The sequence below is a fragment of the Dreissena polymorpha genome, chromosome 15 (assembly GCF_020536995.1).
Source record: "Dreissena polymorpha isolate Duluth1 chromosome 15, UMN_Dpol_1.0, whole genome shotgun sequence".
Lineage (NCBI taxonomy): Eukaryota > Metazoa > Mollusca > Bivalvia > Myida > Dreissenidae > Dreissena > Dreissena polymorpha.
Window position 1 is genome coordinate 25,670,163 of NC_068369.1, and position 27,867 is coordinate 25,698,029.

Sequence of the window (27,867 nt, forward strand, 5' to 3'; positions counted from 1 at the left end):
CCGAGCCAGCTTAACATTCGAAAATATGCATACAACACCATATCCGAATGTCGAACTGATTGTCGAGCTGGAAAGCCGAGACAGCTCGACATTGAAAAATTATTGTACAACACTATATCCGGATGTTGAACTGAATGTCGAGCTAGAATGACGAGCCAGCTCGACATTCAAAAATTATTGTACAACACTATATCCGAATGTCGAACTGAATGTCGAGCTGGAATGCCGAGCCAGCTCGACATTCAAAAATTATTGTACAACACTACATCCGAATGTCGAACTGAATGTCGAGCTTGAATGCCGAGCCAGCTCGACATTCAAAAATTATTATACAACAGCATATCCGAATGTCGAACTGAATGTCGAGCTGGAATACCGAGCCAGCTAGACATTAAAAAATTATTGTACAATACTATATCCGAATGTCGAACTGAATGTCGAGCTAGAATGCCGAGCCAGCTCGACATTTAAAAATTATTGTAGAACACTATATCCGAATGTCGAACTGAATGTCGAGCTGGAATGCCGAGCCAGCTCGACATTCAAAAATTATTGTACAACACTATATCCGAATGTCGAACTATTATTGTACAACACTATATCCGAATGTCGAACTTAATGTCGAGTTGGAATGTCGAGCTGGCTCGGTAATTTGAATTTTTAGCTAATGTCGAACGTCGAACGGCGAGCCAACTTCACGCACCTAATTGCACCTTAAGAATGGATACAAATTCAGTTCTACGGGTCTTACTGGGGTAATCCAGAAGGGATCGTTGTTCGTGGTCGAACGCCAATCATAAACAAAATATATTGTTAACTATTGTAATATCTGTACAAGCAAACTTTCTCGGAAAAGAAAAATCTGCATACGATTCGGCTTTTGCGTTAAATGAGTCGCCCTCATTACATTGTAAACGATGTTGCAAATAGGCAACATCAAGAACATAACAATCTGTTTCAGGAATAAAAAATGATATCGTCCCCGACCGCCTCGAATGCATAAACATTCACATCTCATCCAGCCAATATAACGTTGATAATGTTTTTCGGAGTTGCGTTAACTATGTTAGGTGAGCAGGTTGCATTTTTTCTCTGCATTTTCTCAATTATCAGAAGCATCTCTTGTGATACGCGCTACATTTGGGTCTTTGTGTTGTTGACTTGTAGTAAAGGTCGGGTCTGTGAAATTCTGTATCGCAATGTTGTAGTCCGATGTTTAAGGTTCAGATAGGGTCTAACTGATTTGCATTTCCTCGATCATCACACTTCCGCGAGTTAGACCACCTGTGCTCTTTTGAGACCTCATCAATGGCCTCATCAATGTTAAGTCAATGACAAAATCACTGCTTAGCCGAGCCCAGCACTGGTTGCTCCTACGAACAACGTAAAAACCATCCTCGATAAACGTCTGGTTGCGTGAGGGATCCTAAGTTAATACGTGTATGAAAAAAACCCAACATAGGAACAATGAACAGTGTTTTTGAGGAAACTATATTTATGGCGCATCCCTGATGATTTTGACAGCCTTCCAATAAGGGTTGATACAACGTTAAAATGGTGGGAAGGTTGTGCTTGATGGCAAGATTGCAAACAAAGTATTAAATTGTCAGAATGCACGATTTTTCCCCAGCAAACATATTGATCAAAGGCAAGAATTTGACTGCCGACTGCCCAGGGTGCACGCTTCCCTGATGCAAAATATGCATAATTCCCTGTCAATTCGGTGTTCCCGACCTGAAGCTGAAGGAGATCTCCCATAAAATATCGATCCTCTTGTCATAATCAAGAAATCTCGGCGAGCCAAACTTTGGCGTTTGACATTACAATCACAACATTTTTAGGCAAACGTAATGAACTTGTGGTCCTTCGTATTGTGTAGGTGGCCATTTTGGAAAACAACAAAAACACACACAAAACAACAACAACCTGGTGTATGCAAACCAAATTCATCAACTGTGAGTGGATAGTTTGATAGTAATGATCAGTAATAGGTTTTGGCGGCCATCTTGAAAAAAACAAACTGCCTGGATGTCCGTTTTCCGATTTCGGTAAACGTTTGATCTGTTATAATGGACCGGCTATCCTGCCAGGATCAGTTAAAGTACCATTTGTAGCAAATTGTTTGGTGATTGTTAGGGTATTTTTTATATAATGACCCGACTAAAAAATAAAAGTTGTGAATATAATATTGTAAAGCTTATCGAATTGTTTCCTGATGTTTATTACACCAACTTTATGACTGCATTGCATATGCGGTTTGAGTTCTTATTCACTTTGGTAGTCGATCTATGTCACTCTATTTCAGGAGAACCTTTTTTTTAATTAATAGTCATTTTGTGGTCAACAGGCACCTCCAACCACATTCTATATGATCACATGTACAGTTTTAAATCAAAACATTTACTCATAACTGAGCTATTTAAGTTTGAAAAATGTTGTGTAAGAAAAGTCACCAAGTTTAGTACAACGCTTTACAATTCCAATTTTATTTCAGTTTCATCATTCAATGTGGTAGGGTTTTACATCAGCAAACATATCATTAATTAAAAAAAACTATATGGCTCGTTTGAATATTCAGGAGTGCAATGTTGCAAGGCTGTTGGTCATTAAGACGTGTAAATTAATGCGTTTTACTTTTCACATTATTATTTTACATTGTACGATTTTGAGAATTTTATTTTTGCAGTGATTTTTTAAAATTGTTATGTTTGATAATTTATTTTGATAATTTCAAATTATATTAATTATTTTATGCTTTCCGGTGGTTTATAGAGAAATATCAGTGAAATAAAAGTGGTATTTCACTGTTTCAAACAGTGAAACATAACAGTGAAAAATATCGTTATTTTTCACTGTTTCAGTTAGATACTGGAACTACTTCCCCAATAACCCCATGGTGAGCCTCAATTGCAATTTTCATTCAAGGGAGACTAGTCTTCTTGAACCTGAAACACACATTTACCTCCCTTAAACATAATTATTTCGTCTGCTGCTTAACTCTTTAACAACAATGGATGAATTGGAAAACAATGAAATAAATCTTCTTTTCTCAAATATCTTTGACTTTGATGACTTTTTTAATGAAATGAATGAACAAGATGATGACAGCGCTTCAAAATCACAAGAAATAATATCAGCAGCACCAACAGCAGAAGCAGCAACATCAGCCCCACATCCACTGGTAACAGCATCAACACAGGAAGAAAAAGAACAAAACCCAACATCAACACCAACAAGGAATTTCAGATCTGTAAGTGTGGATAGCTTTCTGCTTGAAAACGAAAATTTAAATACAAAAAAGAAAACCGACAATGACATCAGACTTTTCAAAACTTTCCTAAAAAGTCACAAAAATGAGGCAAGAAATATTGAAAATATACCTCCTCATGAATTGAACCCTCTGGTCTGCGAGTTTTTGTTGGGTGTGACTAAAAAAGATGGATCAGAGTATGAACCCACATCTTTGAGGGCATTTTTAAGCTCAATCGACAGGCATTTAAGGCACATGAACTACAAGCACTCTTTGATAAATGACCCTGAATTTGCCAAAGTGAGGGAAGTATTAAAAAGTAAACAAAAAGCTCTGAAAAAAGAAGGTTATGGAAATAAACCGCATCAAGCCCAGGCATTAACAAATGAACATATTGAAGCTATGTACGCAGCTAAAACTCTGGGAGAATCAAGCCCAAGAGCTCTATTACACTCACTGTGGCTTATATGTACAACCCATTTTGGGATGAGAACCGGCAAGGAAATTCACACCCTATGCTGGGGTGATGTCAGCCTTGGAATCGATTTTGAAACTGGTGAAGAATTCATCACCTTCGACACTGAGCGTCAGACAAAAACCCGTACTGGTGAAAATCCTAGGGATATAAGGTGATTTTCCTACTTTAATATATTTGTACACAAATCTGAATTGATAATTTTTTATTTATATAAAAACTGGTACTGTTTATAAAATATTTAAATGGAATTTTTCTTTAGTAAAAATAATACAAACATGGAGGATATTTGTTGGTTAAGGTAGAATATCGATTTTATTTCACGAGTGATCATAGAAATTATTATTTTTACGAGTGGCGAAGCCACAATTGAAAATATATATTTTCTATTATCACAAGTGAATTTATAGACCTTTTTTTACAATATAATTCTTATTTGTATTATTAATATACAGTAGACTTCACTTTTGGTGGAATAGTATTTAATTTAAACAAAACATTTAATGCAACACACATTTTAACTATTCATAGGAAAGTCAAGCCACGGGCATATGCAGTTCCCGAACAACCTGACAGAGATCCGGTGCATCTCTACAAGCTATATGCCGACAAACGCCCTGTTGACATGATGACAGAAGACAGCCCCTTCTTCTTAACTCCTGGCAACAAGACACAGCAATGCTGGTTCAGGAAGTCTGCCATGGGAATAAACAAGCTATACAGCATAATGACCGAGATGAAAACAGATGCTGGTATTCAAGAGCCAAGAATCACCCCATACAGGTCAAAACCCCATATTATATACACTACTTTCATAACAAGACGAAAATATATAATAAAAATTACTTACCTCCCATTTATTAAATAGGTGTTGTTTGTCCAATTTACATGCTACAACACTCAAAATTTTAATTCATAAAATCTCCTGTACTCGACTAGTACTATTCCTCTACTTTCCGGTTCCATTACATCCAGTACTTGACAGACCACCATGTATTTATTGAAGTGTTTCAAGAGCACACAAAACAATTACAACTTATATCTTATGTAATATGTCATGTGTACCGTTGAATATTGATTTTGTTTTTACCATAGAAATAAACTTTTTTCAGTGCAAGAAAGCACTTGATTCAGAAGCTGAATGACGAGAATGTTCCTGCTCATCAAATAATACAGATTTCAGGGCACAGAAATATTAACAGCTTAAATAATTACAGCAGTTTGAACAAGAAACAGTCAAAAAATATTTCAAAAATACTTTCTCATTCAAAACAGTCAGTTGAAAAGCACAACCGCACAGCCACTGCCACTGCGTCAGCCACACCTGCATCAAGTGATTTTCCGATGGCCCGAGGATTTTTTGTCAACTCACATTTCCAGGGCAATGTAACATTTAATTTTCACAACTCTGAGTCTTACATGGGCCTTTCCCAGACACAGAACGTAGTCAATCACCAGAGGCAATCTCCATCCCGTACACCGGCGGTAACCGCAGATTCCCCTGTACAGCGACACTACAAGCGAATCCGTCTTATTGCAGAGAGTGACAGTGATTGATATCGAAACCATTTAGCACAAAAACACTGTTGAAATATGTTTGCGTTCCTAGTTTAATCCAGTTATGTGTTATTAATCCAGCAAGTCGTAAAAGTGTTGTTCAACATGGCGAGCACTTTCGTTACTTTGAGATCAGTTGAATACACAAATTACTACGCCAGTATATGCAACACTATTAATTTCATAATAATTTAAATTAAACTATTGTTTGTAATAATATTGAATGTATAAAGTATGAAAAAGATATATGTTAAATAAAACATTGATTTTAATAGTAATACACTTTTTACAGATGTGAACTATTTTCTTGTGTAGTAAGTTCTTTGTGCGTTCTAAAAATTGAGGCACCCCACGGGGAAACCTAATGAGGCAAATTCGGAAAATTAACAAAACTACAAAAATAAGCATAAAATAAAAAGAAAATTTGTTGGTTTCGGTAGCATATCGAATTTAATTCACTCGTGATCATAGAAAAAAATATTTTCACTCGTGGCTACGCCACTCGTGAAAATATAAATTTCTATGATCACTCGTGAATTAAATTCGATATGCTACCGAAACCAACAAATATCCTCTATTTATTAGTTATGTGTTGAATTAGTCTGAGTCCAAATTTCAACAAAATCCATTATTTAATTAGGTAGCTATATAGATTTGAATACTTGATGCGTCAGAAAAGTCTCCAAGTGTAAAAATGTAAAAACTATGAACACATACTAATATCTGGTATAATTGTAATATTGAATTTTAAGCTTCATTAATACCCTGTAAGAGGAAAATATATTATTGTGTGGACATCCTTAAGTAAAACTTTATATTTACTATCCTCGTTTATTTACTGTTGATGGTCACAACTCCCCGCTATTCATGACAACTTCTACTCACAATTGACATAAACTGGAAAATACATTTTGACGGCCGTATATGTAAAGTATGTTTGCTTATAAATATATCATTACGTTTTTTATTTAAAACAGTTTAATGACAGAACAATTAGACAGTTTGCGTAGAACATGAGGTAATTTTCTTTTCAATGTTTTGCAGCATGTTCGTAATCATGTGATTTACATAGAGGGTAATAGGACGACTTCCGCATTTTTTAAACGTTTTATTTACTATTAAAACGGGTTATCTAAATGCAAACGCCATGTGTGTAATTAACATTGTCAGTTCGAGCCCCGGTATTTTAATTATATTACGTACTACGTGTTAGAATAAAATGAAATGGATCTCAGCCGAATTCGTTAGTGCGTTGTGGCTGTGGTAACTCTTACAACGCACACCTATGTTTGGTTTATAAAGGAGTACGACACAGGCTGCAAATCTAAAAAAACGTTATAATTTTCACCTGTTCAAAGTGGTAAAGAACAAAAGTCGCGATCTGCGAATGCATCAAATGCATAACAGTAATTATAGTCTTACTCTGCTAAGTCAGATAGCTCGTCAAAAGTGAATCCTACACATACAACCATGCATGATATTTTGAAAATTGTGGGTTATTTAAATTTAATTCTTAATGCTTAAAATAAACAGATTGAAAGGTATACTGAAAGGTGTACAAAACGTCTCAGTGATTTGATGCGTGGTATAGAAAATGTACACATGGTAGAAGATGGTAGTTACGAGGACCATAACAGTGACGTTAAGAATGACACATCGTTGTTCGGGCCAGCAACAAATTCCATTCAAAAATAGTTTTCTGACACCTTTTAGCAAATAAAGCAGGTTGATTCAGAAATTTAAAGTGGAAAATCTCATTTGCATTTGTTTAATATAGAATGTTTATATACAAATTGAAGTAGTTTTATGTTGACACGTTAAGATATTGGCCTCATGTATTTCATCACATATAGCACATATATGTATTTAATTACATACAACTTAAAGATGACTACATTTTAAATTTGAATACATACAAAAAATGAATAAAAAAGAACGTACGATCGTATGGATAGAAACTTTTTTAATGTTAAAGATTCTAAACATTTTTTTCTGTTTACGCACAGTAGGTTTCGTAAACTTCAAATGGCATATTTTTAATAACTAATTTTAAGCAAACACAATATAGACCAACCTAAAACTACTGGTAAATTTAAACGGTTAACCTTGTACGAACCAGTAATTCATATGTAGAAGTTAGTAGGGTAACGAAATGCTTTTTAACAACATTTTAAAGTAATGGGTTTCCGGTTTAAAGGATGATTTGTATCACACCTCTGTTAGTAGAATCCAAATAAGTAGACCCTTTCAATTTCATGTGTGAATAACAATGACATTATTATTTTTAATTTTTGTTTTTTCGTTGTTAATATTGATGCTAGTTTAAAACGGATTTATTTCTTAATTTAATAGGGATTGTGTGATGCGTAATGACTTGACCAATGAATATTGCGTTTCGCTAACAGGCAGTTTGGAAGGGATATGTTTGTTGACATATAAATTGTGGGTAAAAAAGAAAAACTATTATGATTCGTCTAAAAAGCGGAGAATATATCGAATCTTGTGTTTATTAAATGTAGGTTTTGGTACGTCACTTTTGATCGGTAACAACCATGATTTAGTTGTTTAAATCGAAACAAAAATGGTGTAATCGGTGTTCAATAATCATTAACAATAAACAGTGAGTGCATTTCATAACTTGTGTAGTTATAAACAATATGAATGGGGATTTTTCCAAATGGAATTTGATTGTCAATACCATCATACAACTTGTGTTTCAGATATAGTTCAACGCAAACCAACCATTCAAGAAACCTAGTGGTCACGAGGTGGGTTTGCGGTTAGGGTGGGAAAGGTCCGGGACTAAGTGTAAAATTTGTTTTATGATACTACTGGTCGTGTTTAAAACACGATAAATTTCAAACTGGGTATGATTACTAAATATATTATCAAAATATTTTTATTTGAGAGAAAAAGGCATGCTTAAAGCGAAATGTATGATTAAACGAACTATAAAACAAGACCAATAGATCGAACACTACATGTATCAATACACTAATATTAATCCTTTTATCAGGGTTTCCCATGAAACATATATAAACATAAATCACTAAACTGATCATTTGGGGTTTAGAAATCGAAGTATGACGAAATAAACCATATTATAATGTTACATATTCAACTAATCTATTGTTATAATAGTGTATGTGAATAAATATGGAACCTTATTTCATTATTTTAAGTAAACATGTCATGTGTTGGTTTAGATATTTTTTATATGTGGTTTAGATATTTGTTATATGTGTTGTCATGAATATATTTTTGACCTTGTAAGAAATAAATGATATTTTTATTTCTAAGACAGTAAGAACAAATAAAATGTTGACATCGCATGACCTAAATGGATATGAACGGATACCACTTACTCGCTTAAGGAGAAAGAGCTTTATTGTTTGTGTTGACAGATGTTAATAAATCTGGAACAATTAAGTTAAGGCGCATACGGACTGATTTGTATTTTCAAAAATATAATCTCAGTTGAATTATCCGAAGGGATATTAAAAAAGTATAACTCTCTGATTATACTCCTTTAATTGACGTTTCGGCATAATGCCTTTATCAAAACATTGGAAATTATATGTTAACTACATTTTTACGTCTTTTGACTGCACAATTTAAATAACAAAGAAAAATGTTTTTAAACGTCAAATGACGTTGTACATGATGACGTTATAAATGGCGTTATATAAAATGGCGCCAAAAAAATGTAAAAATTCGCCAAAAATGAAATGCCGTTAAACACTTACATATTGTATCTTAATGCTATGTTAAATGTGTGCTTTATATATTTAATAAATTGATATTTTACAATAAAATAATTATCATCATATGTAATTATAATCTACCTTAACTTTTATCATAAATTAAATAGGGTAAACTTATTTAATGACTCTTATTACTTCAATCCATATCTATGTATAATATTCTAATGATATTTGATTAAATAATCATATATACTTGCTATTCTATATATCATATACACATTATGGACAAGATAAATTGCATAAAGTACTATTATTTTTACATTCATTTATGTTGATGATTAATATAAAATGTTTTTCACATATATTTTTTACAAGATAGTTTCCCGTAGCAGGACATCAAGTTGATTTTTTGTATTAAGTCCATTTGGTGATTGCGTTTGAAACTTCTTTATAAATTCCAATTCTTTAATAAGTCTGTAATAATGGGAACTGTCTCTTATTTGTGTTAACACTGATACACCCATATCCTGCGCTCTGTGGCCAGCACCATTGAAATGTTCTGAGATTGGTTTCTCTCTTCGTAGTCGCACATCAGCCTCGTGTTCTTTGGCACGTTCCTTTAATGATCTGCTTGTCTCTCCGACGTATACCATCTTTTGGCATTTAATACAAAATATACCGTACACCAAGTTATAAATGTTACAGTTCTGTTTTATTGCTTCGTTTGGAATGTCACTTTTCGGGTTGTTATGAAAACCTCTTTTCAACATTTTACAGACTATACAATTAGTCTTACACGATTGTGGTATTAGTTGAAAACGTTTGTTTATTTCTTTGTTTGTTTTTCCATGAACTAAAATGTCAACGATATTCCTATCTCGTCTGTATGCAACTATTGGTACGTCTGGGAATATATTTTTCATTCTGTCTGATTTATATAGTTTGTCTGTATGTTTTCGAATTATTGAGTGGATATTTGGAAGGTTGTTAGAATAAGTTATAGCTAGTGGTACTCTCTTGTTGGCTGTTTTATTTGTTTCTTTCTTCTTAAGTAAGTCTTTCCTATTTAAATTATCAACTCGGGATAGCTCATGGTTTACAATATGTCCAATATGACTCAGACCATCCAACAAATGTGAAGAAAGCAATACCCTATGGATTAGGAATACGTTTAAAAAGAATATGTTCTGACGAAAACAAATACAAACATCGTAAAAAAGAACTAAAACAGAATCTACAAAAAAGAGGATATCCAAATAAATTTGTAAACCATGAGCTATCCCGAGTTGATAATTTAAATAGGAAAGACTTACTTAAGAAGAAAGAAACAAATAAAACAGCCAACAAGAGAGTACCACTAGCTATAACTTATTCTAACAACCTTCCAAATATCCACTCAATAATTCGAAAACATACAGACAAACTATATAAATCAGACAGAATGAAAAATATATTCCCAGACGTACCAATAGTTGCATACAGACGAGATAGGAATATCGGTGACATTTTAGTTCATGGAAAAACAAACAAAGAAATAAACAAACGTTTTCAACTAATACCACAATCGTGTAAGACTAATTGTATAGTCTGTAAAATGTTGAAAAGAGGTTTTCATAACAACCCGAAAAGTGACATTCCAAACGAAGCAATAAAACAGAACTGTAACATTTATAACTTGGTGTACGGTATATTTTGTATTAAATGCCAAAAGATGGTATACGTCGGAGAGACAAGCAGATCATTAAAGGAACGTGCCAAAGAACACGAGGCTGATGTGCGACTACGAAGAGAGAAACCAATCTCAGAACATTTCAATGGTGCTGGCCACAGAGCGCAGGATATGGGTGTATCAGTGTTAACACAAATAAGAGACAGTTCCCATTTTTACAGACTTATTAAAGAATTGGAATTTATAAAGAAGTTTCAAACGCAATCACCAAATGGACTTAATACAAAAAATCAACTTGATGTCCTGCTACGGGAAACTATCTTGTAAAAAATATATGTGAAAAACATTTTATATTAATCATCAACATAAATGAATGTAAAAATAATAGTACTTTATGCAATTTATCTTGTCCATAATGTGTATATGATATATAGAATAGCAAGTATATATGATTATTTAATCAAATATCATTAGAATATTATACATAGATATGGATTGAAGTAATAAGAGTCATTAAATAAGTTTACCCTATTTAATTTATGATAAAAGTTAAGGTAGATTATAATTACATATGATGATGATTATTTTATTGTAAAATATCAATTTATTAAATATATAAAGCACACATTTAACATAGGATTAAGATACAATATGTAAGTGTTTAACGGCATTTCATTTTTGGCGAATTTTTACATTTTTTTGGCGCCATTTTATATAACGCCATTTATAACGTCATCATGTACAACGTCATTTGACGTTTAAAAACATTTTTCTTTGTTATTTAAATTGTGCAGACAAAAGACGTAAAAATGTAGTTAACATATAATTTCCAATGTTTTGATAAAGGCATTATGCCGAAACGTCAATTAAAGGAGTATAATCAGAGAGTTATAATTTTTTAATATCCCTTCGGATAATTCAACTGAGCTTATATGTTTTTTAACTCCGAAAAACAAAATGGAAGATGTGTTGGACTGCAATAGCCAAGAGATGGAAAAATACTTACGTTATGTGTCACATAAAGATTTTATATCAAAGTGTGTAAGACATGGGATTGTACCAGAAGGATTCAAGATCAACTGGAATATTCAGATAGACTGTAGCGATGAAATACTAAACAAGTGTGAAAAAATCAAACAAGATGCGTCGGTGAAACTCATGGAACTCACATTGGTAGCTTGTGAAGAGAAAATTAACAAACTAAGAAGCGATGTATGTGTGGAAGATTTAAACAATGAGGACCATAAACTGTTTTCAAAACGGAAGCTAGCTGAACTTACACAGAAAAAGAATGAAAAATTCTACAAGCTGTTGAACTGTAAGTTAGATTTTTTATCTTCATTGGTAACAATAGACAATTTTCAAGAAAGTTCCATACAAATGGATGGGAACTGTTTCTACAGATGTATTGCAAAAGAAATATATAACAATGACAACAAGCACGAAATAGTTAGACAAAAAATTAATAACCATATGAAGGACTTAAAAGATGTTTACAAAGAATACGTAGATAGAAGTATCACAAAGCATATAGAAAATCATTCATTTAGTGACGGAAGAGTTGAATCGTGGGCAACTGAAGCCGAAATATATGCAGCAGCAACCCTATTTTTAAGTGAAATATGCATATTTGCTGACGACCAAAATATTACAAGTAAACTACTTTTCCAACAACTTAATGGAGTAAAAACAAAACGAAAAATATTCCTAAGATTAAGAATGCAGCATTTCACTTTACTGCATATAAAATTGGACCAAAACAAACATCAATACCTTCCTGAATATGAGAGAATGAATAGGGAAGTTCAAATAGATTGGTTTACAATGGAGTCCTGTTGCAATTTTGAAGAAAGAGGGCATAAAATGAACTATCAAGATAAGAAAAATAGAAAAACGCAAGAGTGTGATACACAAAAACTTAAATCAAACGATAAAAGAACTAAAAACAAGGGTGAAAATAAACCAGCAAAAAAAGACACAATTGAAACAAATAATAATAGTCTTGACACTGTTACAAATCTGTCTTCAAGAAAGTTAACAGAAGCAGAAACAAGTCTATTATCCAAAGGAATATCTTTTGTACCGTCTAAAAAACACGTAGATTTATCTAAGATACACAGTGACCTAGCAGAATGGGAGAGACGGATGCGACTCGCAGAGTATTTCCATAGTGATGAAAATCAAGAAAGGAAAAATGAAAAGGAGGAATATGAGATAAAGAAAGAAAGCCGTTTTACTCCTGAACCTGGTAGAGAAAAGTGGCTAGATGCTTATATAGAAGCAGTTAAAAATGATATTCTAAATGGCATAATAGAAAATGGACAGTCAAATATCACAAGACAAGAAAAACAAGCATTGCACACGTTACTAAATGATTCCAGTATAATAATAAGGCCTGCAGACAAAGGTTCTGGAATAGTGATAACAGACGCAAATGAATATGTAGAAAAACTCCGGAATGAACTTAATGACAGCACATCATATGAAAAAACTAATGGGAATGGACTTGACAATGCAAACAAAAAGGTGAAGCAACTAGCAAATAAACTATTTAAAAACGGCATTATCTCAAAGAAATTACAACAATACTTGATACCAAAATATCCATCAAGAGGGAAACTCAAAGGAAATCCAAAAATACATAAAAAAGGCAACCCGTATAGAACAATCGTAAATGGCATTGGAACAAGTACTGAAAGAATGGCAGAGGTAGCAGAAAAGGAGCTAGAAACCTATGTTATAGAAACACCAAGCTATATAAGAGACACCACAGCATTTTTAAACGCTATAGAGAGGGAAATAACTACACCATTACCAGAAGGAATTATCTTATACTGTTTTGATGTTGTCAAGTTATACCCATCGATTCCAAAGAAAGAGGGCCTAGAGGCGTGCAAACAAGCTTTAAATGAACGCTGTACTAAGACCATCAACACTGAAGCGGTGATTGAAATGATTGAAACTGTTTTAGAAAATAATGTGATCGAATTTTGTGGACAAGAATACAGACAAAAAGAGGGAGTAGCTATTGGATCGAAACTTGGGAGAAATTATGCCTGTTGTTACATGAGAAAATGGGATGAACAATTATCTGAATACAATAAACAACCAATATTTTATAAACGTTTCATAGATGATGGGTTTGGACTATGGACACATGGAATTGACGAACTCATGAAATTTTTCGACTATGCTAACAAAATACATGAAAACATCAAAGTAGAATTAAGATGGAACACAACACAGATAGATTTCTTAGACACAAAAATTCAACTAGAAGATAATAAAATAACAACTGATTTATACTCAAAGCCAACCGATAAACATCAATATGTCCAATATGACTCAGACCATCCAACAAATGTGAAGAAAGCAATACCCTATGGATTAGGAATACGTTTAAAAAGAATATGTTCTGACGAAAACAAATACAAACATCGTAAAAAAGAACTAAAACAGAATCTACAAAAAAGAGGGTATCCAAATAAATTTGTAAACCATGAGCTATCCCGAGTTGATAATTTAAATAGGAAAGACTTACTTAAGAAGAAAGAAACAAATAAAACAGCCAACAAGAGAGTACCACTAGCTATAACTTATTCTAACAACCTTCCAAATATCCACTCAATAATTCGAAAACATACAGACAAACTATATAAATCAGACAGAATGAAAAATATATTCCCAGACGTACCAATAGTTGCATACAGACGAGATAGGAATATCGGTGACATTTTAGTTCATGGAAAAACAAACAAAGAAATAAACAAACGTTTTCAACTAATACCACAATCGTGTAAGACTAATTGTATAGTCTGTAAAATGTTGAAAAGAGGTTTTCATAACAACCCGAAAAGTGACATTCCAAACGAAGCAATAAAACAGAACTGTAACATTTATAACTTGGTGTACGGTATATTTTGTATTAAATGCCAAAAGATGGTATACGTCGGAGAGACAAGCAGATCATTAAAGGAACGTGCCAAAGAACACGAGGCTGATGTGCGACTACGAAGAGAGAAACCAATCTCAGAACATTTCAATGGTGCTGGCCACAGAGCGCAGGATATGGGTGTATCAGTGTTAACACAAATAAGAGACAGTTCCCATTTTTACAGACTTATTAAAGAATTGGAATTTATAAAGAAGTTTCAAACGCAATCACCAAATGGACTTAATACAAAAAATCAACTTGATGTCCTGCTACGGGAAACTATCTTGTAAAAAATATATGTGAAAAACATTTTATATTAATCATCAACATAAATGAATGTAAAAATAATAGTACTTTATGCAATTTATCTTGTCCATAATGTGTATATGATATATAGAATAGCAAGTATATATGATTGTTTAATCAAATATCATTAGAATATTATACATAGATATGGATTGAAGTAATAAGAGTCATTAAATAAGTTTACCCTATTTAATTTATGATAAAAGTTAAGGTAGATTATAATTACATATGATGATGATTATTTTATTGTAAAATATCAATTTATTAAATATATAAAGCACACATTTAACATAGGATTAAGATACAATATGTAAGTGTTTAACGGCATTTCATTTTTGGCGAATTTTTACATTTTTTTGGCGCCATTTTATATAACGCCATTTATAACGTCATCATGTACAACGTCATTTGACGTTTAAAAACATTTTTCTTTGTTATTTAAATTGTGCAGTCAAAAGACGTAAAAATGTAGTTAACATATAATTTCCAATGTTTTGATAAAGGCATTATGCCGAAACGTCAATTAAAGGAGTATAATCAGAGAGTTATAATTTTTTAATATCCCTTCGGATAATTCAACTGAGCTTATATGTTTTTTAACTCCGAAAAACAAAATGGAAGATGTGTTGGACTGCAATAGCCAAGAGATGGAAAAATACTTACGTTATGTGTCACATAAAGATTTTATATCAAAGTGTGTAAGACATGGGATTGTACCAGAAGGATTCAAGATCAACTGGAATATTCAGATAGACTGTAGCGATGAAATACTAAACAAGTGTGAAAAAATCAAACAAGATGCGTCGGTGAAACTCATGGAACTCACATTGGTAGCTTGTGAAGAGAAAATTAACAAACTAAGAAGCGATGTATGTGTGGAAGATTTAAACAATGAGGACCATAAACTGTTTTCAAAACGGAAGCTAGCTGAACTTACACAGAAAAAGAATGAAAAATTCTACAAGCTGTTGAACTGTAAGTTAGATTTTTTATCTTCATTGGTAACAATAGACACTTTTCAAGAAAGTTCCATACAAATGGATGGGAACTGTTTCTACAGATGTATTGCAAAAGAAATATATAACAATGACAACAAGCACGAAATAGTTAGACAAAAAATTAATAACCATATGAAGGACTTAAAAGATGTTTACAAAGAATACGTAGATAGAAGTATCACAAAGCATATAGAAAATCATTCATTTAGTGACGGAAGAGTTGAATCGTGGGCAACTGAAGCCGAAATATATGCAGCAGCAACCCTATTTTTAAGTGAAATATGCATATTTGCTGACGACCAAAATATTACAAGTAAACTACTTTTCCAACCACTTAATGGAGTAAAAACAAAACGAAAAATATTCCTAAGATTAAGAATGCAGCATTTCACTTTACTGCATATAAAATTGGACCAAAACAAACATCAATACCTTCCTGAATATGAGAGAATGAATAGGGAAGTTCAAATAGATTGGTTTACAATGGAGTCCTGTTGCAATTTTGAAGAAAGAGGGCATAAAATGAACTATCAAGATAAGAAAAATAGAAAAACGCAAGAGTGTGATACACAAAAACTTAAATCAAACGATAAAAGAACTAAAAACAAGGGTGAAAATAAACCAGCAAAAAAAGACACAATTGAAACAAATAATAATAGTCTTGACACTGTTACAAATCTGTCTTCAAGAAAGTTAACAGAAGCAGAAACAAGTCTATTATCCAAAGGAATATCTTTTGTACCGTCTAAAAAACACGTAGATTTATCTAAGATACACAGTGACCTAGCAGAATGGGAGAGACGGATGCGACTCGCAGAGTATTTCCATAGTGATAAAAATCAAGAAAGGAAAAATGAAAAGGAGGAATATGAGATAAAGAAAGAAAGCCGTTTTACTCCTGAACCTGGTAGAGAAAAGTGGCTAGATGCTTATATAGAAGCAGTTAAAAATGATATTCTAAATGGCATAAAAGAAAATGGACAGTCAAATATCACAAGACAAGAAAAACAAGCATTGCACACGTTACTAAATGATTCCAGTATAATTATAAGGCCTGCAGACAAAGGTTCTGGAATAGTGATAACAGACGCAAATGAATATGTAGAAAAACTCCGGAATGAACTTAATGACAGCACATCATATGAAAAAACTAATGGGAATGGACTTGACAATGCAAACAAAAAGGTGAAGCAACTAGCAAATAAACTATTTAAAAACGGCATTATCTCAAAGAAATTACAACAATACTTGATACCAAAATATCCATCAAGAGGGAAACTCAAAGGAAATCCAAAAATACATAAAAAAGGCAACCCGTATAGAACAATCGTAAATGGCATTGGAACAAGTACTGAAAGAATGGCAGAGGTAGCAGAAAAGGAGCTAGAAACCTATGTTATAGAAACACCAAGCTATATAAGAGACACCACAGCATTTTTAAACGCTATAGAGAGGGAAATAACTACACCATTACCAGAAGGAATTATCTTATACTGTTTTGATGTTGTCAAGTTATACCCATCGATTCCAAAGAAAGAGGGCCTAGAGGCGTGCAAACAAGCTTTAAATGAACGCTGTACTAAGACCATCAACACTGAAGCGGTGATTGAAATGATTGAAACTGTTTTAGAAAATAATGTGATCGAATTTTGTGGACAAGAATACAGACAAAAAGAGGGAGTAGCTATTGGATCGAAACTTGGGAGAAATTATGCCTGTTGTTACATGAGAAAATGGGTTATACAAATATCTGAATACAATAAACAACAAATATTCTATAAACGTTTCATAGATGATGGGTTTGGACTATGGACACATGGAATTGACGAACTCATGAAATTTTTCGACTATGCTAACAAAATACATGAAAACATCAAAGTAGAATTAAGATGGAACACAACACAGATAGATTTCTTAGACACAAAAATTCAACTAGAAGATAATAAAATAACAACTGATTTATACTCAAAGCCAACCGATAAACATCAATATGTCCAATATGACTCAGACCATCCAACAAATGTGAAGAAAGCAATACCCTATGGATTAGGAATACGTTTAAAAAGAATATGTTCTGACGAAAACAAATACAAACATCGTAAAAAAGAACTAAAACAGAATCTACAAAAAAGAGGATATCCAAATAAATTTGTAAACCATGAGCTATCCCGAGTTGATAATTTAAATAGGAAAGACTTACTTAAGAAGAAAGAAACAAATAAAACAGCCAACAAGAGAGTACCACTAGCTATAACTTATTCTAACAACCTTCCAAATATCCACTCAATAATTCGAAAACATATAGACAAACTATATAAATCAGACAGAATGAAAAATATATTCCCAGACGTACCAATAGTTGCATACAGACGAGATAGGAATATCGGTGACATTTTAGTTCATGGAAAAACAAACAAAGAAATAAACAAACGTTTTCAACTAATACCACAATCGTGTAAGACTAATTGTATAGTCTGTAAAATGTTGAAAAGAGGTTTTCATAACAACCCGAAAAGTGACATTCCAAACGAAGCAATAAAACAGAACTGTAACATTTATAACTTGGTGTACGGTATATTTTGTATTAAATGCCAAAAGATGGTATACGTCGGAGAGACAAGCAGATCATTAAAGGAACGTGCCAAAGAACACGAGGCTGATGTGCGACTACGAAGAGAGAAACCAATCTCAGAACATTTCATTGGTGCTGGCCACAGAGCGCAGGATATGGGTGTATCAGTGTTAACACAAATAAGAGACAGTTCCCATTATTACAGACTTATTAAAGAATTGGAATTTATAAAGAAGTTTCAAACGCAATCACCAAATGGACTTAATACAAAAAATCAACTTGATGTCCTGCTACGGGAAACTATCTTGTAAAAAATATATGTGAAAAACATTTTATATTAATCATCAACATAAATGAATGTAAAAATAATAGTACTTTATGCAATTTATCTTGTCCATAATGTGTATATGATATATAGAATAGCAAGTATATATGATTATTTAATCAAATATCATTAGAATATTATACATAGATATGGATTGAAGTAATAAGAGTCATTAAATAAGTTTACCCTATTTAATTTATGATAAAAGTTAAGGTAGATTATAATTACATATGATGATGATTATTTTATTGTAAAATATCAATTTATTAAATATATAAAGCACACATTTAACATAGGATTAAGATACAATATGTAAGTGTTTAACGGCATTTCATTTTTGGCGAATTTTTACATTTTTTGGCGCCATTTTATATAACGCCATTTATAACGTCATCATGTACAACGTCATTTGACGTTTAAAAACATTTTTCTTTGTTATTTAAATTGTGCAGTCAAAAGACGTAAAAATGTAGTTAACATATAATTTCCAATGTTTTGATAAAGGCATTATGCCGAAACGTCAATTAAAGGAGTATAATCAGAGAGTTATAATTTTTTAATATCCCTTCGGATAATTCAACTGAGCTTATATGTTTTTTAACTCCGAAAAACAAAATGGAAGATGTGTTGGACTGCAATAGCCAAGAGATGGAAAAATACTTACGTTATGTGTCACATAAAGATTTTATATCAAAGTGTGTAAGACATGGGATTGTACCAGAAGGATTCAAGATCAACTGGAATATTCAGATAGACTGTAGCGATGAAATACTAAACAAGTGTGAAAAAATCAAACAAGATGCGTCGGTGAAACTCATGGAACTCACATTGGTAGCTTGTGAAGAGAAAATTAACAAACTAAGAAGCGATGTATGTGTGGAAGATTTAAACAATGAGGACCATAAACTGTTTTCAAAACGGAAGCTAGCTGAACTTACACAGAAAAAGAATGAAAAATTCTACAAGCTGTTGAACTGTAAGTTAGATTTTTTATCTTCATTGGTAACAATAGACACTTTTCAAGAAAGTTCCATACAAATGGATGGGAACTGTTTCTACAGATGTATTGCAAAAGAAATATATAACAATGACAACAAGCACGAAATAGTTAGACAAAAAATTAATAACCATATGAAGGACTTAAAAGATGTTTACAAAGAATACGTAGATAGAAGTATCACAAAGCATATAGAAAATCATTCATTTAGTGACGGAAGAGTTGAATCGTGGGCAACTGAAGCCGAAATATATGCAGCAGCAACCCTATTTTTAAGTGAAATATGCATATTTGCTGACGACCAAAATATTACAAGTAAACTACTTTTCCAACCACTTAATGGAGTAAAAACAAAACGAAAAATATTCCTAAGATTAAGAATGCAGCATTTCACTTTACTGCATATAAAATTGGACCAAAACAAACATCAATACCTTCCTGAATATGAGAGAATGAATAGGGAAGTTCAAATAGATTGGTTTACAATGGAGTCCTGTTGCAATTTTGAAGAAAGAGGGCATAAAATGAACTATCAAGATAAGAAAAATAGAAAAACGCAAGAGTGTGATACACAAAAACTTAAATCAAACGATAAAAGAACTAAAAACAAGGGTGAAAATAAACCAGCAAAAAAAGACACAATTGAAACAAATAATAATAGTCTTGACACTGTTACAAATCTGTCTTCAAGAAAGTTAACAGAAGCAGAAACAAGTCTATTATCCAAAGGAATATCTTTTGTACCGTCTAAAAAACACGTAGATTTATCTAAGATACACAGTGACCTAGCAGAATGGGAGAGACGGATGCGACTCGCAGAGTATTTCCATAGTGATAAAAATCAAGAAAGGAAAAATGAAAAGGAGGAATATGAGATAAAGAAAGAAAGCCGTTTTACTCCTGAACCTGGTAGAGAAAAGTGGCTAGATGCTTATATAGAAGCAGTTAAAAATGATATTCTAAATGGCATAAAAGAAAATGGACAGTCAAATATCACAAGACAAGAAAAACAAGCATTGCACACGTTACTAAATGATTCCAGTATAATTATAAGGCCTGCAGACAAAGGTTCTGGAATAGTGATAACAGACGCAAATGAATATGTAGAAAAACTCCGGAATGAACTTAATGACAGCACATCATATGAAAAAACTAATGGGAATGGACTTGACAATGCAAACAAAAAGGTGAAGCAACTAGCAAATAAACTATTTAAAAACGGCATTATCTCAAAGAAATTACAACAATACTTGATACCAAAATATCCATCAAGAGGGAAACTCAAAGGAAATCCAAAAATACATAAAAAAGGCAACCCGTATAGAACAATCGTAAATGGCATTGGAACAAGTACTGAAAGAATGGCAGAGGTAGCAGAAAAGGAGCTAGAAACCTATGTTATAGAAACACCAAGCTATATAAGAGACACCACAGCATTTTTAAACGCTATAGAGAGGGAAATAACTACACCATTACCAGAAGGAATTATCTTATACTGTTTTGATGTTGTCAAGTTATACCCATCGATTCCAAAGAAAGAGGGCCTAGAGGCGTGCAAACAAGCTTTAAATGAACGCTGTACTAAGACCATCAACACTGAAGCGGTGATTGAAATGATTGAAACTGTTTTAGAAAATAATGTGATCGAATTTTGTGGACAAGAATACAGACAAAAAGAGGGAGTAGCTATTGGATCGAAACTTGGGAGAAATTATGCCTGTTGTTACATGAGAAAATGGGTTATACAAATATCTGAATACAATAAACAACAAATATTCTATAAACGTTTCATAGATGATGGGTTTGGACTATGGACACATGGAATTGACGAACTCATGAAATTTTTCGACTATGCTAACAAAATACATGAAAACATCAAAGTAGAATTAAGATGGAACACAACACAGATAGATTTCTTAGACACAAAAATTCAACTAGAAGATAATAAAATAACAACTGATTTATACTCAAAGCCAACCGATAAACATCAATATGTCCAATATGACTCAGACCATCCAACAAATGTGAAGAAAGCAATACCCTATGGATTAGGAATACGTTTAAAAAGAATATGTTCTGACGAAAACAAATACAAACATCGTAAAAAAGAACTAAAACAGAATCTACAAAAAAGAGGATATCCAAATAAATTTGTAAACCATGAGCTATCCCGAGTTGATAATTTAAATAGGAAAGACTTACTTAAGAAGAAAGAAACAAATAAAACAGCCAACAAGAGAGTACCACTAGCTATAACTTATTCTAACAACCTTCCAAATATCCACTCAATAATTCGAAAACATATAGACAAACTATATAAATCAGACAGAATGAAAAATATATTCCCAGACGTACCAATAGTTGCATACAGACGAGATAGGAATATCGGTGACATTTTAGTTCATGGAAAAACAAACAAAGAAATAAACAAACGTTTTCAACTAATACCACAATCGTGTAAGACTAATTGTATAGTCTGTAAAATGTTGAAAAGAGGTTTTCATAACAACCCGAAAAGTGACATTCCAAACGAAGCAATAAAACAGAACTGTAACATTTATAACTTGGTGTACGGTATATTTTGTATTAAATGCCAAAAGATGGTATACGTCGGAGAGACAAGCAGATCATTAAAGGAACGTGCCAAAGAACACGAGGCTGATGTGCGACTACGAAGAGAGAAACCAATCTCAGAACATTTCATTGGTGCTGGCCACAGAGCGCAGGATATGGGTGTATCAGTGTTAACACAAATAAGAGACAGTTCCCATTATTACAGACTTATTAAAGAATTGGAATTTATAAAGAAGTTTCAAACGCAATCACCAAATGGACTTAATACAAAAAATCAACTTGATGTCCTGCTACGGGAAACTATCTTGTAAAAAATATATGTGAAAAACATTTTATATTAATCATCAACATAAATGAATGTAAAAATAATAGTACTTTATGCAATTTATCTTGTCCATAATGTGTATATGATATATAGAATAGCAAGTATATATGATTATTTAATCAAATATCATTAGAATATTATACATAGATATGGATTGAAGTAATAAGAGTCATTAAATAAGTTTACCCTATTTAATTTATGATAAAAGTTAAGGTAGATTATAATTACATATGATGATGATTATTTTATTGTAAAATATCAATTTATTAAATATATAAAGCACACATTTAACATAGGATTAAGATACAATATGTAAGTGTTTAACGGCATTTCATTTTTGGCGAATTTTTACATTTTTTGGCGCCATTTTATATAACGCCATTTATAACGTCATCATGTACAACGTCATTTGACGTTTAAAAACATTTTTCTTTGTTATTTAAATTGTGCAGTCAAAAGACGTAAAAATGTAGTTAACATATAATTTCCAATGTTTTGATAAAGGCATTATGCCGAAACGTCAATTAAAGGAGTATAATCAGAGAGTTATAATTTTTTAATATCCCTTCGGATAATTCAACTGAGCTTATATGTTTTTTAACTCCGAAAAACAAAATGGAAGATGTGTTGGACTGCAATAGCCAAGAGATGGAAAAATACTTACGTTATGTGTCACATAAAGATTTTATATCAAAGTGTGTAAGACATGGGATTGTACCAGAAGGATTCAAGATCAACTGGAATATTCAGATAGACTGTAGCGATGAAATACTAAACAAGTGTGAAAAAATCAAACAAGATGCGTCGGTGAAACTCATGGAACTCACATTGGTAGCTTGTGAAGAGAAAATTAACAAACTAAGAAGCGATGTATGTGTGGAAGATTTAAACAATGAGGACCATAAACTGTTTTCAAAACGGAAGCTAGCTGAACTTACACAGAAAAAGAATGAAAAATTCTACAAGCTGTTGAACTGTAAGTTAGATTTTTTATCTTCATTGGTAACAATAGACAATTTTCAAGAAAGTTCCATACAAATGGATGGGAACTGTTTCTACAGATGTATTGCAAAAGAAATATATAACAATAACAACAAGCACGAAATAGTTAGACAAAAAATTAATAACCATATGAAGGACTTAAAAGATGTTTACAAAGAATACGTAGATAGAAGTATCACAAAGCATATAGAAAATCATTCATTTAGTGACGGAAGAGTTGAATCGTGGGCAACTGAAGCCGAAATATATGCAGCAGCAACCCTATTTTTAAGTGAAATATGCATATTTGCTGACGACCAAAATATTACAAGTAAACTACTTTTCCAACCACTTAATGGAGTAAAAACAAAACGAAAAATATTCCTAAGATTAAGAATGCAGCATTTCACTTTACTGCATATAAAATTGGACCAAAACAAACATCAATACCTTCCTGAATATGAGAGAATGAATAGGGAAGTTCAAATAGATTGGTTTACAATGGAGTCCTGTTGCAATTTTGAAGAAAGAGGGCATAAAATGAACTATCAAGATAAGAAAAATAGAAAAACGCAAGAGTGTGATACACAAAAACTTAAATCAAACGATAAAAGAACTAAAAACAAGGGTGAAAATAAACCAGCAAAAAAAGACACAATTGAAACAAATAATAATAGTCTTGACACTGTTACAAATCTGTCTTCAAGAAAGTTAACAGAAGCAGAAACAAGTCTATTATCCAAAGGAATATCTTTTGTACCGTCTAAAAAACACGTAGATTTATCTAAGATACACAGTGACCTAGCAGAATGGGAGAGACGGATGCGACTCGCAGAGTATTTCCATAGTGATAAAAATCAAGAAAGGAAAAATGAAAAGGAGGAATATGAGATAAAGAAAGAAAGCCGTTTTACTCCTAAACCTGGTAGAGAAAAGTGGCTAGATGCTTATATAGAAGCAGTTAAAAATGATATTCTAAATGGCATAAAAGAAAATGGACAGTCAAATATCACAAGACAAGAAAAACAAGCATTGCACACGTTACTAAATGATTCCAGTATAATAATAAGGCCTGCAGACAAAGGTTCTGGAATAGTGATAACAGACGCAAATGAATATGTAGAAAAACTCCGGAATGAACTTAATGACAGCACATCATATGAAAAAACTAATGGGAATGGACTTGACAATGCAAACAAAAAGGTGAAGTAACTAGCAAATAAACTATTTAAAAACGGCATTATCTCAAAGAAATTACAACAATACTTGATACCAAAATATCCATCAAGAGGGAAACTCAAAGGAAATCCAAAAATACATAAAAAAGGCAACCCGTATAGAACAATCGTAAATGGCATTGGAACAAGTACTGAAAGAATGGCAGAGGTAGCAGAAAAGGAGCTAGAAACCTATGTTATAGAAACACCAAGCTATATAAGAGACACCACAGCATTTTTAAACGCTATAGAGAGGGAAATAACTACACCATTACCAGAAGGAATTATCTTATACTGTTTTGATGTTGTCAAGTTATACCCATCGATTCCAAAGAAAGAGGGCCTAGAGGCGTGCAAATAAGCTTTAAATGAACGCTGTACTAAGACCATCAACACTGAAGCGGTGATTGAAATGATTGAAACTGTTTTAGAAAATAATGTGATCGAATTTTGTGGACAAGAATACAGACAAAAAGAGGGAGTAGCTATTGGATCGAAACTTGGGAGAAATTATGCCTGTTGTTACATGAGAAAATGGGTTATACAAATATCTGAATACAATAAACAACCAATATTCTATAAACGTTTCATAGATGATGGGTTTGGACTATGGACACATGGAATTGACGAACTCATGAAATTTTTCGACTATGCTAACAAAATACATGAAAACATCAAAGTAGAATTAAGATGGAACACAACACAGATAGATTTCTTAGACACAAAAATTCAACTAGAAGATAATAAAATAACAACTGATTTATACTCAAAGCCAACCGATAAACATCAATATGTCCAATATGACTCAGACCATCCAACAAATGTGAAGAAAGCAATACCCTATGGATTAGGAATACGTTTAAAAAGAATATGTTCTGACGAAAACAAATACAAACATCGTAAAAAAGAACTAAAACAGAATCTACAAAAAAGAGGATATCCAAATAAATTTGTAAACCATGAGCTATCCCGAGTTGATAATTTAAATAGGAAAGACTTACTTAAGAAGAAAGAAACAAATAAAACAGCCAACAAGAGAGTACCACTAGCTATAACTTATTCTAACAACCTTCCAAATATCCACTCAATAATTCGAAAACATACAGACAAACTATATAAATCAGACAGAATGAAAAATATATTCCCAGACGTACCAATAGTTGCATACAGACGAGATAGGAATATCGGTGACATTTTAGTTCATGGAAAAACAAACAAAGAAATAAACAAACATTTTCAACTAATACCACAATCGTGTAAGACTAATTGTATAGTCTGTAAAATGTTGAAAAGAGGTTTTCATAACAACCCGAAAAGTGACATTCCAAACGAAGCAATAAAACAGAACTGTAACATTTATAACTTGGTGTACGGTATATTTTGTATTAAATGCCAAAAGATGGTAAACGTCGGAGAGACAAGCAGATCATTAAAGAAACGTGCCAAAGAACACGAGGCTGATGTGCGACTACGAAGAGAGAAACCAATCTCAGAACATTTCAATGGTGCTGGCCACAGAGCGCAGGATATGAGTGTATCAGTGTTAACACAAATAAGAGACAGTTCCCATTATTACAGACTTATTAAAGAATTGGAATTTATAAAGAAGTTTCAAACGCAATCACCAAATGGACTTAATACAAAAAATCAACTTGATGTCCTGCTACGGGAAACTATCTTGTAAAAAATATATGTGAAAAACATTTTATATTAATCATCAACATAAATGAATGTAAAAATAATAGTTCTTTATGCAATTTATCTTGTCCATAATGTGTATATGATATATAGAATAGCAAGTATATATGATTATTTAATCAAATATCATTAGAATATTATACATAGATATGGATTGAAGTAATAAGAGTCATTAAATAAGTTTACCCTATTTAATTTATGATAAAAGTTAAGGTAGATTATAATTACATATGATGATGATTATTTTATTGTAAAATATCAATTTATTAAATATATAAAGCACATATTTAACATAGCATTAAGATACAATATGTAAGTGTTTAACGTCATTTCATTTTTGGCGAATTTTTACATTTTTTTGGCGCCATTTTATATAACGCCATTTATGACGTCATCATGTACAACGTCATTTGACGTTTAAAAACATTTTTCTTTGTTATTTAAATTGTGCAGTCAAAAGACGTAAAAATGTAGTTAACATATAATTTCCAATGTTTTGATAAAGGCATTATGCCGAAACGTCAATTAAAGGAGTATAATCAGAGAAAAATATAATCAATTGGATTTTATGCTAGAGTTTCATTCAAATGATTGAAAAGCTGTATGTCGATGCAAATGTACATACCCATTCGTGTTTACATTCTGAAGCTCATCGTATACTCCTATAATTACAAAAAATATAGCATGTTCATGAACACGAGTATATATCAGGCACCATACTAATCATAATCGGTGCAAAAGTTTTCAATATTTACCAAATTTGAAACCAACACATTGAAATTCTGATTAATTGTAAAATTAACTTACCATTGTTAATATTAGTTCTTTCCGCTGTATCATATACAACCTTATCCAAAAGATCTGAAATGTGAATATCTTGAACATTAATAAACTAAATTTTGTTTTAAAACTTGGTAAAAAACCATATACACAATTTAAACAGACATATTATGCTATCGCCTCACCGTGTTTAAGAAAGCACTTTATTTTGTATCTCCTAAGAACAACACATAGCACGGTAATGAGAATTCCAACAATGCCAGCAATTATTCCACCAGCAACAGACGCTACATTTGGACTTGAGGACGAAACTGAAACTTGAAGCAAAATAACGAACGTGCATTTAATGGAGCATTTCATAACAGTTCTCCACAGAATGACGCATAATGGTTCTATAATAAAAAATAGCTGTATTTTTTTCAATCAAACTTATTCCCACATGTCTATGATATTTTCCAATGATGATTTTAAATTATTTATTTAAACTTTTTATACCTTGTATACA

The 27,867-nt window shown here is 32.3% G+C and overlaps 1 protein-coding gene and 1 long non-coding RNA gene across 2 annotated transcripts in view; both read right to left on the minus strand.

Annotated features, from left to right (window-relative positions):
* LOC127860254 (nephrin-like) overlaps positions 1-27,867 on the minus strand; it is a 68,567-nt gene that overhangs the window by 5,331 nt on the left and 35,369 nt on the right. The window contains exons 8-10 of the mRNA XM_052398190.1: positions 27,548-27,679; positions 27,390-27,443; positions 27,208-27,244 (exon numbers count right to left, since the gene is read on the minus strand). Coding sequence (XP_052254150.1) covers positions 27,208-27,244; positions 27,390-27,443; positions 27,548-27,679 — 223 coding nt within the window. The remainder of the gene's footprint in view (positions 1-27,207; positions 27,245-27,389; positions 27,444-27,547; positions 27,680-27,867) is intronic.
* LOC127860255 (uncharacterized) lies at positions 12,485-24,870 on the minus strand. The gene is made up of 2 exons (XR_008039650.1): positions 24,590-24,870; positions 12,485-12,900 (listed from the first exon to the last, which is right to left on the minus strand). It is a non-coding gene; the product is annotated as an uncharacterized LOC127860255 (long non-coding RNA).